The 14,828-nt window shown below is 57.2% G+C and overlaps 1 protein-coding gene across 2 annotated transcripts; it reads left to right on the top strand.

The window, feature by feature from the left end:
* Positions 1-959: 959 nt before the first annotated feature.
* On the top strand, positions 960-14,690 carry DLK2 (delta like non-canonical Notch ligand 2). Of its 2 annotated transcripts, none has more exons than XM_030035995.2 (6): positions 960-1,294; positions 6,477-6,578; positions 8,194-8,257; positions 10,894-11,024; positions 11,699-11,843; positions 12,386-14,690. In XM_030035995.2, the coding sequence occupies exons 1-6, from the start codon at positions 1,222-1,224 to the stop codon at positions 13,161-13,163; spliced, it is 1,293 nt and encodes a 430-aa protein (XP_029891855.1). In that variant the 5' UTR covers positions 960-1,221; the 3' UTR covers positions 13,164-14,690. The 2 variants fall into 2 exon arrangements, with proteins under 2 accessions (XP_029891855.1, XP_029891856.1); XM_030035996.1 differs by lacking the exon at positions 960-1,294 and adding an exon at positions 4,205-4,335.
* The last annotated feature ends 138 nt before the right edge of the window (positions 14,691-14,828 follow it).

Below are 14,828 nucleotides of genomic sequence, written 5' to 3' on the forward strand. Positions count from 1 at the left end.
GTGTGTCCTGGCAGGCCACAAAGAATGCAAATAAAAGAAGCTTATGCCGAGTCTAGGCAGTGTTCCCAGGGACTCCGGGATCATGGAGAATATGACACTGGGCTTGGACAGCATTCCTGGAGGCTTTGGGAAAACACAAAATACATCCCGGGGTAGCCCAGGGTGGCTACCCTTAATGCAGTACTGAAACAGAGGAGGGTGAATCCCAGGGCAACTCTCATATGCTGAGGCACCCCTTGCAGAGCCACCAGGCTAAGGGAATTAGGTACTTCCCTCCCCAGTGCCATTTGTGGTGGCCTCAGCCACCAGACCTAGGAAGGTTTGAAGGGCTTTTGGAGGCTGAGCTGCACTTTTGCCACCGGAGAGCAAAACTTAGGGCAGGGCGACACAGGATGGAGTCACCAAGACCACAGCTTGGCCTTTTCTCCATCATTCCCCAGACCTGCTGCCAGTTCCACTGTTGAGTGTATGCGTTGTCATCTGTCAACCCAGCCATGCTCCGCAGAGCAGCAGATCATTGAGATGGTGCAAATTGGAAGGGAAGAGCCAGGATGTTTTCCACCTTCGACCTTCACCCTCTCCCTGCTTCTCTTTCGCCTGCTCCCTCCACTTCCCTGCTGCAGGCACAAACACCTACTGCCCATGGAAGCTATTTCTAAGCAATCTCGGGCATCTGGGGAATGAGGCTCTGAACAAATATCGGAGCGTGCGTGTGCAGTGAGCGCGCACACACAAGAGCGCGCACACACACGCACAGCCACGGTGCTGCTGCAGAGTCAAATATAGACCTTGGGGAAGGGGGAACAATGGCTGGGGTTGGGTTACATGGCTGCAGGGCCAGCGAGCTGCTGATGTTTGTTGTGGGCTGGGGTGGAATGGGAAAAGCAAGGGGGGTGAGCTGGGGGAGAACATTTGTTTTAACCCAGAGACCCTGGGCTGGTGCCGTGCGTAAGGCAGAGAGGGTGACCCGGAGTGAGAGCTGTGGGAGAGGATGATCATTTGAGTTGGCAGCTTGGAGGTGTTTGCGGTCTTTCTCCAGCTGGTTTGTGCTGCTCCTCTGCCTCCCTTGAGGGATTAGAGTGGGCAGGAAGCGGTGAGTTTCTCCAGACTTCTGCACAGGGAAGAATTTCTTTCTCTCCTTGCTCCGGGGAAGGCTGCTCGGTGGAGGAGAAGAAGAGACATCACCCGTTCCCTCAGCCCAGCATCTGCTCCTCGCCCCTGATGTCTGGCTGCCTCCAAGGTGCAGGTTCCAGACACCGGAAGAAAGGGAAGCAGCTCCAGCTGGTTTTGACAGGTAATTCCTCCCTCTGTCTGGGAGCGGTGATGGTGCATTGGAAGAACGGCAGGGGAGGGAGCCTGCAGCTGGCATGCATTGGAGGGGGAGACTGTGGTGACAGGTTGTTCCCATTCCCACTCCAGGTCCCTGCTTTGTGAGATTTCCTTCATCGGAGGGAAAAGCAGTGGAGGGACTCTTATGGCTAGGAAAAAATCCTTCCTAATTCTGACCCAGCAGCTGTTCCATCTGAGACGCCTCTAGGGATGGCACAGCAGGGATCAGAGCCTAGTAGAGCAGAGTCTAAGCCAAGCACAGGCATCCCCTCCTCAGCACCCTTTTCTTGGGTCTGCAAATAGACCTGCTCTGCTTGAATCACGCTGGGCAGGCCAGGGACTGCCAGAGCAAGCCTGGGACTTGGGAGTGTGCCTGGGGATGGGACAGAAGCCCTTTAGTGCTGAGGAAGGAGCGCACCCAAGATCCATGGTACTTGGGGTTCCCTTCTGGTCCCTTCCCCCTCCTCTGTACTCACCTTTTTTACCCCCACTCATCCCTGCCTGCTTCTGTCTGTGATACTCGCACACAAACCCAAACCCTCAAACCCCAAACCCCATTTACTGAAATACACCCATTTCCCCCCCTATGAAATCCCACCCTGGTTTCTGTTCTCCATTCCCCTGCCTCGGCATTCAGATATCCAGCAACCAACTTTACCTCCTCAGCCTGGATGGCCCTCACTCCGTGCCATGGCTCTCACCTCCAGGAGAAGCGGCACAGGGAAAGCCACACGTCTGGCTCTGCTGACTGCAACCCAACCCCATCTCCCTCTCCCACAGCACTCGTGTTGTGGACAGATACTTACAGATATCAACATGTGCAGGGACCCCTCTGCAAGCACCCTCCTACCTGCCTGTTCAAATGCACACACAGCGTCCAGGGAGTTTTCTTAGGTGCATTTAACCAAGTGAGGTTGAAGAGCACCCAGGCACAGTTGTGCAATGGCGTTGCAGTGCAGTGCAGTCAGGACCAGGGCAGATCCCCTCAGAGGAGTGTGAGAGCAGGTGAGGATGTTGCGGGAGGTGGTGTCGTATCTGAGACAGTTGGTGTAGGCAGTAGGATTTCAAGTAGGAGGGGAGGGTGAGGCTGAGCAGCCTACACTCAGTGTTGGAGGTGCCACCAGTAAAAACTTGGCCTCCAACCTTGACTGGCAGAGCAAACAGTGCAAGGCAGGGTGTTGCAGGGGTCAGAGGAGAAAGGTGGATCCTCCCAGGTCCTAGAGCAGCAGTGACTGAAGGAGAGGCTGTCTGGTTTGTAACCAAGTACCAGGAGCTGTGCTTTGCCCTCAGCCTCCACCTCTCCCTTTTGCTGTAAACCCTAGATACAGTATGAACCAGGACTCAGAAGCAAGCTGAGCTGGACGTGAAGGATCAGCGGATGAGAATGGGTGGAGAACCACAGGTAGCATCTCAGAACAGAACTGGTGCACACCTGTCCCATAAATACCCAAGGAGCTGATGGAGCAGCCTGAGCAGCAGGAGGTTTGGACCTCTCTGGCCCTCGGGGACCTTGGAGCAGTTAGGTGGGGTGATGGAAACAGGAGGCGGCAGGCAAGGGAAGGAAGTGCTCCTGGCCGACAGGAGAGCAGGAAAGAGGCAGGAAGGAGGCAGCTCCTGCGGCGGTAGGCAGGGTGGGAGGCTCCCATGTTATTGCTCAGTAGGGTTGTGTTGTCCAGACCTGCCAAGGATGGAGCAAGCAGGGGTCTACAGTCAGAGCCAGCAGAGAGCTGGTCTTTGACGGGGCTGCTGGCTGTCGGGCTGTCCCAGGGCGCTGGGGCCCGCAGTGCCACCCACGGCTGCTGCAGGGTGCGTGGTGCTGATGGGGCTGTCACGATCTGCAGAGGGCCAGGGGGACTGGAGAAGGTGAGAGCAGGAATGGGGTGAGCTTTGTCTGGTGAGATGAGATGGGATGTGGAAGCATCCACATAAGTGCCAGTAGGACGTGGTTCTTCTTCCTTCCTGGTGGAAAATAGCAAAACTCACAGGGTGCAGGGGTAGAAGAGGTCTGGCTGAGGTGAACCTGTAATCTAATTATGGATTGTTTGTCAAGTAGCAGAAAGGCCGTGCAAGGTGACGAGGAGAGCGGGCACCTGTTCCTCCTGAAGATGTGATTGTCTTACTGTTCACCAAGGTGCGGGTGTCCACGGCTTGTGAGCAGCAGCGAGAGAAGTGCCGAGGACCGCAGCTTCGCCAGATGGCTTATTTCTTATGGGATGACCACTCCAAGTTGCACCTCTACTTTAAGGATGGGGCTTCTTAACCTTACGGTTTGCCAGTGAAGGTGTGTTAGTGGCCCCTGAAGCCGGCAGGGAGGGGCTGCAGGAAGCGTTTTTGCTTATTTTGGATAATCTGAGCGAAATGAGGGCTCGGATCATCCCGCACCTATTTCTGAGAGAGGAACCAGGCTGCGAGGCGCGGGTGCTCCGCGGGAGGCCGGCAGCAGCGGGCCAAAGTCCCTACTCAAGCGTTTGTCTGCAACCGCCAAGGGGGCGAGCACTGCAGCCCCCCGAGCCCCGGGCGGGGGTCTCCAAAGCAGGGCCGCGCCCCAGGGGGGCGCCCCCAGCCCAGGGCACCCCTCCATCCTCTGCGCGCCGGTCCTGGGGGACGGGAGCTGTGACCCCTCGCAGACGCAGTCCCCCCCCGGGGCGGGCCCGCGTGGGGCCGGGCTGGGCCCCCCCGCGCCCGGCGGCGGGACCAGGGCAGGGGTGAGCGGGCAGGGCGGGCCGGGCCGGGGGCTGCCTGCGGTTTGGGGCGGCGGGAGGCGGGATGTCCCGGGGAGGGAGCGGGGATGTGCAGGCACACGCAGCCGCTGGCAGGCGGCCGGGGCTGCACGGCGGCGGCGGCGGCGGCGGCGGCGGCGGGCGGAGCGGCGCGGCACACGCGGCGGCAGCTCCCTCCGCAGCCCCGCGCCTCCTCAGCCCCGCCGCCGCCGCCTCGCCGCGCCGGGCATGGCCGCCCCCCGCTGCCGCACCCCGCGATAGCCCCACGACCCGCCGCATCGCCGAGGTGAGCAGGGGGGCGGGGGGCAGCGCGCAGCGGGGACCGGCAGCCCCCCCTCGGCGCTCCCCCCCCGCGCCGCCGCCCCGGCCGCAGCGGCACCGGCGGGGCCGGGGCGGTGCGGGGCTCCGCGGAGCGTCCCCTCCGGCCGGCCGGCCGGGGGGCGGGGGGGGAAGGCGGGCACCCCAGTGGCCGTGCCCCTCCGGGGGGCACTGGGGGCTTGGGATGGTCCCAAAGCCGCGGGGGTGGGGGTGGGTGGCAGGAGCGGCGAGCCGCAGCGGCGCGGCATCCTCCGGGTTCCCACCCCTGCCCCCGGACCCCCAGCCCGGAAGGGTCCCTGATAGCCCCCAGACTAGGGGCAGTGCCTGATAGCCCCCCTCCTGGGGTTGTCCCTGGTAGCCGCCAACCGTAAGGAGGTCCCTAATACCGCGGAAGGGGAGGTTAATAGCCCGCAGCCCCTGGGGGGGCTGGTAGCCCCCAAGCCGGCCAGGCGGTAGCGGAGGAGAGAGCTCCCTCCCCTGTGTCCCTGCGACCCAAAGCCAGGCCTGCCCGTGTGCTGCTCACACCTCACTTGGGCACCGGCTGCCCCCCAGGATGCCCCCGGCACCTTGCTGGGGTCCGGGACGGCCCCTGGGTGGGAGCTGGGAGCAGCACCCGTGGGGTGGCTACGTCAGGAGGTCTGAGAGGCTGCGCCTCGAATGGGGAGGCTGTGGGGAGCCATGGGGAAACGACCCTTGCAATGACATGTGGTCAGAGGTTGAGCTCCTCACAGCCCTGAAGGAACAGGATACCAACTGTTCAGCCCTAAATTATTTTACAAGTTTCATAGGAATTGCTTCACCCTCCCCTGAAATGCAGCAGCTGTTTGCCACCGCCCAGAGTTTTGGGGCAGAAAGCGAAGGAGGGTCCTGTGAGCATGGTGAAAAGGGGACCATGGGGAGGGAGGATGCAGTGGTCCGCCCTGGGATTTGGCTGGGGCAGTGACAGTAACATCCTGTAGCACCTCTGAAAATGCTGCATCCTTCGTCGGTGATGGTTTGTTTGCTGGAGAGATGCCTTGAGCAACATCATTGCTTTTCTGGGCTATTTTGCCTGGTCCAGGCAGGTGAAGCCCTTAGCAGGGACCCCAAAACCTCTTCCTGCAATGCATGTGTACGTGTGGATGGGTGGGAGGACATCTATCCCCATCTGAGAAGTCTTTCATGCAACTATCAACCCAACGCAACCTTCCTGAGCTAAAGAGTCAAGCTGAAAGTGGAATGGCCCCTGTCCATCACACCCACGCAGCTGGATGGAGTCTGCTCCATACCTTCACCACTCTCCTAGCAGAACCGTTTAACTCCTCCCATCTCATTATAGTAATATATTTATGATATCACCCTCAAATTTCCTGCCCTTAACAACCCCAGAAGGCTGGGAGGGAATGAAGCATTTTTGGAAAGTATTTAATGTTACTTCAAGAGGGCAGGAGGCAGTCAGAAAATAGATGGGTGCAGGAACCCTGGGCTGACAGGGCTCTCTGCAGGACAGCTCAGGAAAAGGACCGCACCTAGTGAGAGGTGCGTGTTTGCCTTTCCTACCTGGGGCTGCAGCCCAGGTCTAGTGCATATCGCTTCACACCCTTGCTTGGAAAATGAAATAGGGCTGCTGTTTACTACCTGCTTGTCTGCTAGATCTACTTGACTCCCTGCCCTCCTGAAGGGCTTGAAAAGCAGCCTGGGTGCTGTAAAAAGACTCAGCTCTTCTATTCATTTGAACATGCACAGAAGCCTCCCAAACCTAGGGAGGAAAGATGAAGGTCCCTACAGCTGGACTGGTATTTCTGGAGACTTCTGCTCCCTTGACAGCAGCTAGCAGGGGCAGGTGCTCCAAGATGCAGTGTAACAGCCTGAGCTATTACATGCTTGGGATTGAGTGTGCACACTCAGTTCTCCTGTACACACCTTTTAAAAGGCTTTTTGATTCTTAGTGCTCCAACATTGCCTTAGAGGAAGGAGTCTGGAAGGACAGAGGAGTGCAGTGACAAGTCTGTACAAAACTGGATGTTTCAACTCAAAACTCCCAGGTAGCAGAGTGGAAGGGATGCGTGAAGTGAAGCTGCCATATGAGCCAGGGGATTTTTTCTGAGCTTGCTCTTTTTCTTCCTATAGGTGTTCATCTCGGTGGGGCCACACTGACCATGCTCAGGAGCTTCTGTCTCCAGCTCATGTCCTTGGTTTGGATCCTCTTGGCCCATCACCAGCTTGCCCAAGGTGAGTCTCTGTAGACATGGGTCCTTCTCTTTTATATCCATCTTTCCAAACCTGTCCTTGGCATTGCTGAAGTCTCCTCAGTTTTCCATGCAAAATAGAGCTGGCCTGGCGTAGAAGGCAGAAAATGCTGCTCAGTCATCCAGCACCTGGGGGGTGACTGGTGGCAACTGTAGAGACCCTCACTCTGGTGCCCACGGGGGTGGCAGTGCCTGAGCAGACCAGCAGTGAGAGGTCCCGCTGCTCTGTCTCTCTCAGTTAGGATGAATGTGTCCCTGAACCGATGAGCCTGTTCAGAGAGGCAGGGCAAAGGGGAAAGAAGATCCAAAACTGAACAGCTAATCCCAAATCCCATGAGACAAAATCCCTTCCCAAAGATTAGTTTGCTCTCTCCCTGCTCCGTGCTCCTTCCCAAAGCCACCTGCCAGGAGAGATGGTTACAAATAGGAAAGGCGACAATACCCAGGCTTGGGCTGAGCAGTCCCAGGATGCTGCTCCAGCTCCACGGTGGCTTGTTTTGGGAGGCTCTTATCCTGAGCAGTGGGACCTGCTGCCTCACTGCAGCAAACACACATGCATGAGGGATATCTCCCCCTGCTCGCTTCCTAGGCAGCACATCACATGGCTTGGGGAAAGCCTGAGCGTGCCTCCTGGCATGGGGGCTTTAACCTGGCCCGGTCCAGGATGGAGAGGCTCAGTCAGGCCAGGGTGTTCATCTCCTGGGCCTGGCCTGGGATCATGCTGGGCTCCTGGAGAAACCCCCTGCCTCCTGACATTTGCTCTAGCTCTACTGCCTGTGGAGCCGGTGCAAGCCAGCTCCCTGTGGGGCTAAGATGCAAGCAAGTGATGGGGGAGAGGGGAAGGTGGAAATGAAAGGGGACACCTGGCTGCAGAAAGCAGGCCAGCGCTGAGCGGAGGATGAGAAGTGTCAAGGTGAGGCCATGGCTCAGTTACAGCTTCTGTGGCCTTTAAATAAATAAACAGAACCAGATACCTGGCCCCATGCGATGCCCAGTGCTGCCTCCCCATGCCAGAGGGGGAGTACTGGCAGCTGGGTCCTGGTGGAGGGCAGGAGCCCCGACCAGACTGCTCCATGCCAATAGCTGTCCCTGGGATGGGGACATCCTGGGAGATAAAGAGGACCCACGCTTTCCACTTCTATCCTCGGTCCCTTTGTGCCCCTCGCAGTACCTGGCCCTGAGCTTTCCCACCATACTTGCTGCATGACTGTGGGACCAAGGTCCCAGATGGGTCATGCCCTATTACACAGGTTGCCTTAATGCCCAGGCAATGCCAGCTCTTGCCCAGAATGGCCTGAAGTCTAAGGGAGGCAGCAGAGAGAGGGTGGGGAAGATGATCAGAGACCAAGTAGTTTTGAAGCAGGGTCCCATTTCTCAATAAAGGCAGCTTTATCGCTGCTTGGGTGACTGCAAAATCCTTATCTCTTGTGTGGTATCCAGCCATTGAAAGGAAGGTCTCCCACCTTACAGTTCTGGGGAAGGGCAGGCTGAGTGCTTAGGAAGGAACTAAAAAGCTGTGAGCCAGCAGGGCTATGGGCAGATCTGGAGTCATCTATGGTCTCTGCTTAACGCAACTCCACTTGTCTCCTGCCTTGTAGGTGATGACTGCAGCGAGCGCTGTAATCTCGCCCATGGCTGCTGTGACCAGGATGGGAAGTGCAGGTACAGCTTGTCCTTGGCTCTCCGCTCCTGCTGCCCCCCTGAGTGTAACTGCTCTCCCTCCCTTGATGCTGTGTCCTTGTTGCCTACACCCCTGCCCTGAGTTGAAGCGCCTCCTCCGCTGCTCAGCCACGCCTGGAATTGACAATTCTGCTCTCTTTTTTCCTGACACCCTCTGGAGTGGGAGATTTTGATGCCTCAGCCTCTTGCTGGTCCCCTGCAGCCTTTGCTCCAGTGCTTCCAGGTTCCACCCCGCTACACACTGACCGATGTCATTCTGCTGAGCCCTTTTTGTCTAGACAGGAGCTTAGGACAGCCCAGCCATGCCTGGGTGATGGGAGGCAGCCTTCAGGCTCAGATACAATGGGGAAGGTTATCAGGCAGCAGGGCAGGCTTGGGTGTCAGCCAGCTTGCTTGGCCTCTTCACTGTTTACAATGGGGATGCTCTCCCTGGGGGCATGGAAGAGAAGAGCTGCCAGTGTGCACATAAATGTCCGAGGTCATCAGGAGTCCCCTCTCAGAAATGTGGGCTGTGATGGAGATCTCCGAGTCAGGCATTGGAATAGGCTGCCAGGGAAGTGGTTGAGTCACCATCCCTGGAGGTATTCAAACAGTGAGTAGATGGGGTACTTCAGGACATGGTTTAGTGGGCATGGTTGATGGTTGGACTCGATGATCTTGAAGGTCTTTTCCAACCTAAATGATTCTATGATTCTATGAGTGTTTTCATAAAGGGCTTACCAGCAAGCTGGGGGCTACTGCAGCAGAAGTGCGTGCATAATCCCTGACATCCCAGCTCCAGTTGGTGCCCAGATCCTTCAGGGGCAAAGCTCAGAGCCTGACCCTGCACTTCAGCCTGGGAAGCAACCATGTGGCTGCCCTGGGCTGCCATGACCTTGGACACTGCCTCTCATCCCACTGTAGGACCACTTGGAGCCCCCATCCTGTAGAGCAGCCCCGGGGGGAGCAGGCTGCTTCGGGCTGGCCCAGACACTTGTGCTGCAAGGGCACAGACTGCCTACTGCCACCCCGTTCTCACTGGGGCATGCCCTTTCGCAGCACAGCCCCCAGTGTCACACCACACCTGGGCCACTCGTTCTCGCCTAATGGAGCAGATGTGGCCTGGTGGTCACCATAACCGCGCTGACAGCTGCATCAGGGAGCGTCCAGCTCTGGTTTTGCTGGGCCCCTTGTTGCAGCTGCAAAGAGCTCGCCCCTCCCTGAGCCCTTTTGGTGGCTGTAGCTGGTCGGGGGAGCTCGGTGCTGTGAAGCCCCGGGCAGAGACACCGCACATCTCCATGTGGCGGGTGGCCCAGCTGCAGGTCTTTTCGGTGGAGGCACGCATGAGTTGCTGCTTCAGATTTCAGGCCTCCAGAACGTTTGCTGAACCCATTGAAAATGGGCAGTATCCCATTGAAATCACCCCAAACTCAGGGAGACTTGGCTACTTACCTGGCCCCCTCCCTGGCAATTTTTAGGTTGGCCATCTCCCTTTTAGGGAAGGGGAAGACTTCATAGTGCCTGTTCCCTGTGGGTGCTAGGTGGTAGGGGTGCCCACAGCCCTCTGTAAGCTCATGGCTGTCTAGGTATGAATGCATTGCCCCAGACTCTGTCAGGCACACAGTATCACCTCTGTTCCCATCAAAAAGCCTCTAATTAACATATATATTTATTTTTTTAACCTTCCTCATCTCTTTGGAACAACCTGCAGTGACAATAGCCAGTTGAGGTGTGAAAGTGCAGCCTCAGACCAGCCTGGCAAAGCTGCAGTCACTGCACATTGTGCTGAAATGAGCCCCAGCCATGAAAATGAACCCCTTGGTTACTCTAGAGACTGCATTGGTTTTGTTAGGTTTACTTTTGTGCTGTTTTGAGTATAGCTTTTGTGGCAGCTGGTGCCACCTCCACTCAGCTCTCATCTTGTTACCACTTGCTTTCCCCCTTGGAGCTGGCAGGTCTGAGGGAAGCCACTGGAGCAACTCAGCTTAGCTTTACTTAGCCAGCACCACTGCCCTGCTCTTCTAGGGCCAGAAGGCTCGTTGTGTCCTGCAGGTTTTCCCATCATACTGCTCTTGTGAGCTGGCTGGTAAGTCTATTCCATACAACAGCCATGGCAAGCAAGGTTCTGCAGCTGGATTACAGTGCATTTCAGACGAAAAATGACACGTTATAATGCAAAGGGGCACAATGAAATATGTGGGCCTCAGGGACCTCTTGTCCCTTTCCCTCAGGGAGTTCAGGGTTAAGGATGGGGCTTTTCTCCGACTGTCAGACTGGCTGTGCGATGAGGGAGGCGCAGGAATTGCTCAGCTAATGCAGAGGTGTATACAGAGCAGCTGGCTGGAGGACAGCAGTGGGACATGGGCACTAAAAGTGAAGCTGCTGAGCTCTGTTTCTGCCCCCTCACCCTCCCTGGCTGCAGAGGGTGAGTCTGCTCCCGCTCTATCTGCTTGCTTCTATGAAAAGATGAGATGCCACTTCTGACCTCCTCTGGAGGAGGGAGCCAGCAGGTTCATGGAGGGCTTTGGGAGGGTTTCCCAGCACTGCCATATCTGTGGGAACCCTGCATGGCAAGCAGCCAGCTTTTCCGCAGCCCCTGCTTGGGTTTTATCATGCTGCCATGCCCTGTCCTCCTGCAGGTGTGATCCAGGCTGGGAGGGCGAGTACTGCGAGGAGTGCGTGCGTATGCCGGGGTGTCTCCACGGGACGTGCCACCAGCCTTGGCAGTGCATCTGTCACACCGGCTGGGCTGGCAAGTTCTGTGACAAAGGTGAGTCGTGGGCGGGACATCCCAACCTCTGGTGGTGAGGGCAGAAGCCCAGCACACCCTGCATGGACAGGTGAGCCAGCATAGCCAGAAGCCACCCGGGTGATGCCGCTTGGGCTGCCTGGGAGATGGGATGTTGCCTGGCTGCCACAACTGGGACCATCCCCTTCCTGCAGAAGAGGTCAGGCTACCGGCACCTGCTCCCTGGCTGCATGGCAAGAGCTGCCACAACACCGGCCAGCCTCAGGAAATGAAGCAGATGAACTCATTGCCTTTCCCATGCAGTGGCTGGGCTCCAGACAGCACCTCCTGCTTCCCCCGGGGCTTCCTGCCTTCAGCAGGTGGCTGGTGGACTCCCTTCCTCTGGCCTCAGAGGCTCCTGTGTGCCACGGGATCTGCCCTGGCCGGCCAGATGGCATGCAAGCGTCTTCACATTGTGCAGATCTGCAGGACGATTTGCTTTCTCTGCACCCCTAAGCCTGTGCATTTTGCAGACTGTAGCTGGGAGGCACCACGTAGGCACTGCACTTCTATTGCTGGAGGTGCCCACTGGAGGAGAGGTGGGAGAAGCTCCTACAATTTCTCATCCCCACTGGGTTTGATGGGTTGTGTTTGAACTGAATTGGCCACATTGCCCCTCTTTTCTCACTAATTCTTACCTTTTTCTTTCCCCTCAGACATACACATCTGCGAACACCAGTCCCCATGCCAGAACGGGGCTCAGTGCATCTATGATCGAGACGGGGAATATTCCTGCCTGTGTCCAGAAGGCTTCCATGGGAAAGACTGTGAGATGAAGACAGGGCCATGTGAGAAGGCAGGGTGAGACACAGCAGTGAGGGCAGCAAGATTACAGACAGCATTAGCTTTGGGTCACGCACTGCCAAGCGGTGGCCCAGCTTGGCTTGTTATCTGTGGATTTCCATGCACTAATGGAGTTAAGCCAAAACAATCTTTGGCTTTGGTTTAGCTGTGTGCACCACATGGTCTCACCGGGGCAAGGTCTTTGTTGCGATCTGAACAGATTCCCATCCCTCGCTGCGGTAGGTGTGATGAGCTGACACCCATCATGCCTTTGGGGAGCATCAGGAGGGCACATTTCCTCTTCAGATCATTTAGCTGAAGACCCTCCCTGGTGGATGGTGGGCCTGTGCACAGCCACAGCCTTTGAGGGGGTCCCACAGCCTCTCACTCAGGGAGGCGGAAACTCCTGCCTGGTCATCTCCTTGAGATAGCTGCCCCCATGAAGAGAGCCAGTGCCAGACCCAGTGGCCATGCAAGCAGCTGTGTGTGTTTACCTCCCTGGGGCAGGGGAAGCTGCTTGCTCTCCAGGGCCATGACCCGTCCTTGCTCTCTCCACGCAGGTCTCCGTGCAAGAACGGGGGGCAGTGTCAAGATGAAAATGGCTTTGCTAGCAACTTCACCTGCCGGTGCCTCGCTGGCTTTGTGGGGGATCTCTGTGAGAACGATGTGGATGACTGCCTGATGCGTCCCTGTGCCAATGGTGCCACCTGCCATGACGGGATCAACCGCTTCTCCTGCCAGTGCCAGGTGGGCTTCGAAGGGCGTTTCTGCACCATCAACATCAACGACTGCGCGAGCCAGCCATGCAAAAATGGGGCAAAGTGCTACGACCGCATTAATGACTATGACTGCTTGTGTCCCGACCGTTTCACTGGCAAAACCTGCGAGATCTCCATCCCAGAGCCCACCTGGGCTCCCCCCTACCACCCTGTGAACCATGAGAACGGCGTGGGCGTGAAAAGCACCACCAGCGAGACGCCAGGGGTGACGCAGCTGGAGCCTGTCAGGACTGTGGTCACGGGGCGGCACGTGGCCAACCACAGCGAGAAGGAGCTGGGGGGAGGGTTGTTGAAAATCTCTGTGAAGGAGGTGGTGACCCAAAGGGACTCAGGGCTGAGTGAAGGCCAGCTGGTGACAGTGCTGGTGTTTGGGGTGCTGACGGCAGTGCTGGTCCTCATCACCATCCTGCTAATGCTGAGGAACTGGCAGAGGGGCCGTCAGAGGTCAAACTGGTGCCAAAGCCCTTCTCAGGCTGCAAGGAAGCTCCAAGACCAGGAGTGTCAGGTGGGCATGCTCAACACCATCCTGATCGAGCCCAGGAAGACGACAGAGCTGTGAGCTGCAAGGACTCTGAGCTGGGCCCTGGCAGGTTGTCATGCAGGCAAACACCTCGAACTGCACCCTGGGGAGCCGCTCCGGCACAAGCTGGGCAGCAGGGAAGGGCTCCCAGGGCAGTGAACACGTCAACACAACCCCTGGGCCTCAAGCATTGGTGTGATGGCCCCAACTGGGTCTGAGCTGTCTCCCACCCAGCCGGCACAGCCGGCACCCATGGGCATCTGAAAGCTGGGCTGTGTTGGGCCAGCCCTGCAGGGAAGCGGCGACGTGCCACTTGCGGCAGCCCATGCCATGCAGTGCCGGTATTGTCCGACATGAGCTCTCAGAAACAGGACAGGTAGTGCTGAGGAGGGCACAGCCTTCTTGCAAGCCCAAACTCTGCCAGGCCCTTTGTAACTCCTCTCTGTGACTACTGGAAGGGGCTTTGTCCTCGTTTCCACTGGTGTTGGGAAGTTTCTTCTGGGGCCTTTGGGACAGTCATGGCTGCATGGGCCTCCCTGCCCCAGTACTGGTTGGGGTGGCTCCTGGCTGTTTCTGGAGGCTGTCGTTTCAGATGCCATGTCCCTAGGGAGCGAGCAAACACCCTTGCTCCCTGGCCTGTGGTTCTGTGAGCCAGTTCAAAGACTCTGGAGATCATCTGGGGTCTCCTCGTGCCCTTCTTCTGCCCTGGGTGATGCCCCCTCTTCTTGCTGTCAGACTTGGGGTTACAAACACATTCTGTACTTTCCTCCTGATGATACAGGGGTCTTCTCCCCCACTTACCAAACCGTCCTTTCTGCTCTGGCCACAAACGACCAAGCTTCTTCCCCTCTCCAGTGTGCACTTCTGCCTCGCTGTTTGCTGACAAGGAGGAGCATGGCCTGCTCCCCTCTGGGGCCCTCTGGGCCTGAGCTGGTCCTTCCCATATGCCCTCGCAGGTGAAACTGGAGGTGGACAAGGCTGGAGATGTGCTGTGGCTGGTTCAGCAGCAATACAAGATCCAGATCCTCCTTTCCTTTCCCAGTCACTCTGAGGCAGGCAGGTGGCACTAACCTCAAATCAGACATTGTAGCATTTCTTGGTACAACAAAGGCTAAAGCTCCCCATAGTGGATGTGAGGACAGGCTACTGAGCCTGGGATGACCATAGGAAGCAGATACGATACTGCCTTCTCCACCACTGCTAAAGCACGGCTAAGAGGCAGTAGATGGCCAGGTCACTTAGCCTTTGTACTAGGTCTGCTCCTGCCTGTGCTGGTCCAGTGTGCAGCAACCAGCATCTCTCTTGTCAGGGCCAGGGTTTTCTGTGCCTCCTCATGGGCATGGAGGGCTAAGCAGTGGGGTAAAAAACCCCACAACCCAAACCCTACTACTGGCCTGTAGGGTTGCAGAGCTGGGTTCAAGATGGTGTGAAGAGAGCAGAGGAGTGAGCACTCAGCCAGGAAAGAGACCTGGGAGAGGGGACTGGGGCTTCATCAGAAAGATTATTTTTGTAATACATGAATGGATGATGTACCTTTATCAAATAAAACAACTACAAGCCCAGAAACAGTGTATCAGAGAATCATAAAATAATTTAGGTTGCAAGGGACATCTGGACACAAACCTCCTGCTCTCAGCAGATCCAATTAGATCAGGTTGCTCAGCTACTTTTCTGGATGAACATCTCCATCACTTCCCCCAAGAA

Source organism: Aquila chrysaetos, chromosome 13, assembly GCF_900496995.4.
Source record: "Aquila chrysaetos chrysaetos chromosome 13, bAquChr1.4, whole genome shotgun sequence".
Lineage (NCBI taxonomy): Eukaryota > Metazoa > Chordata > Aves > Accipitriformes > Accipitridae > Aquila > Aquila chrysaetos.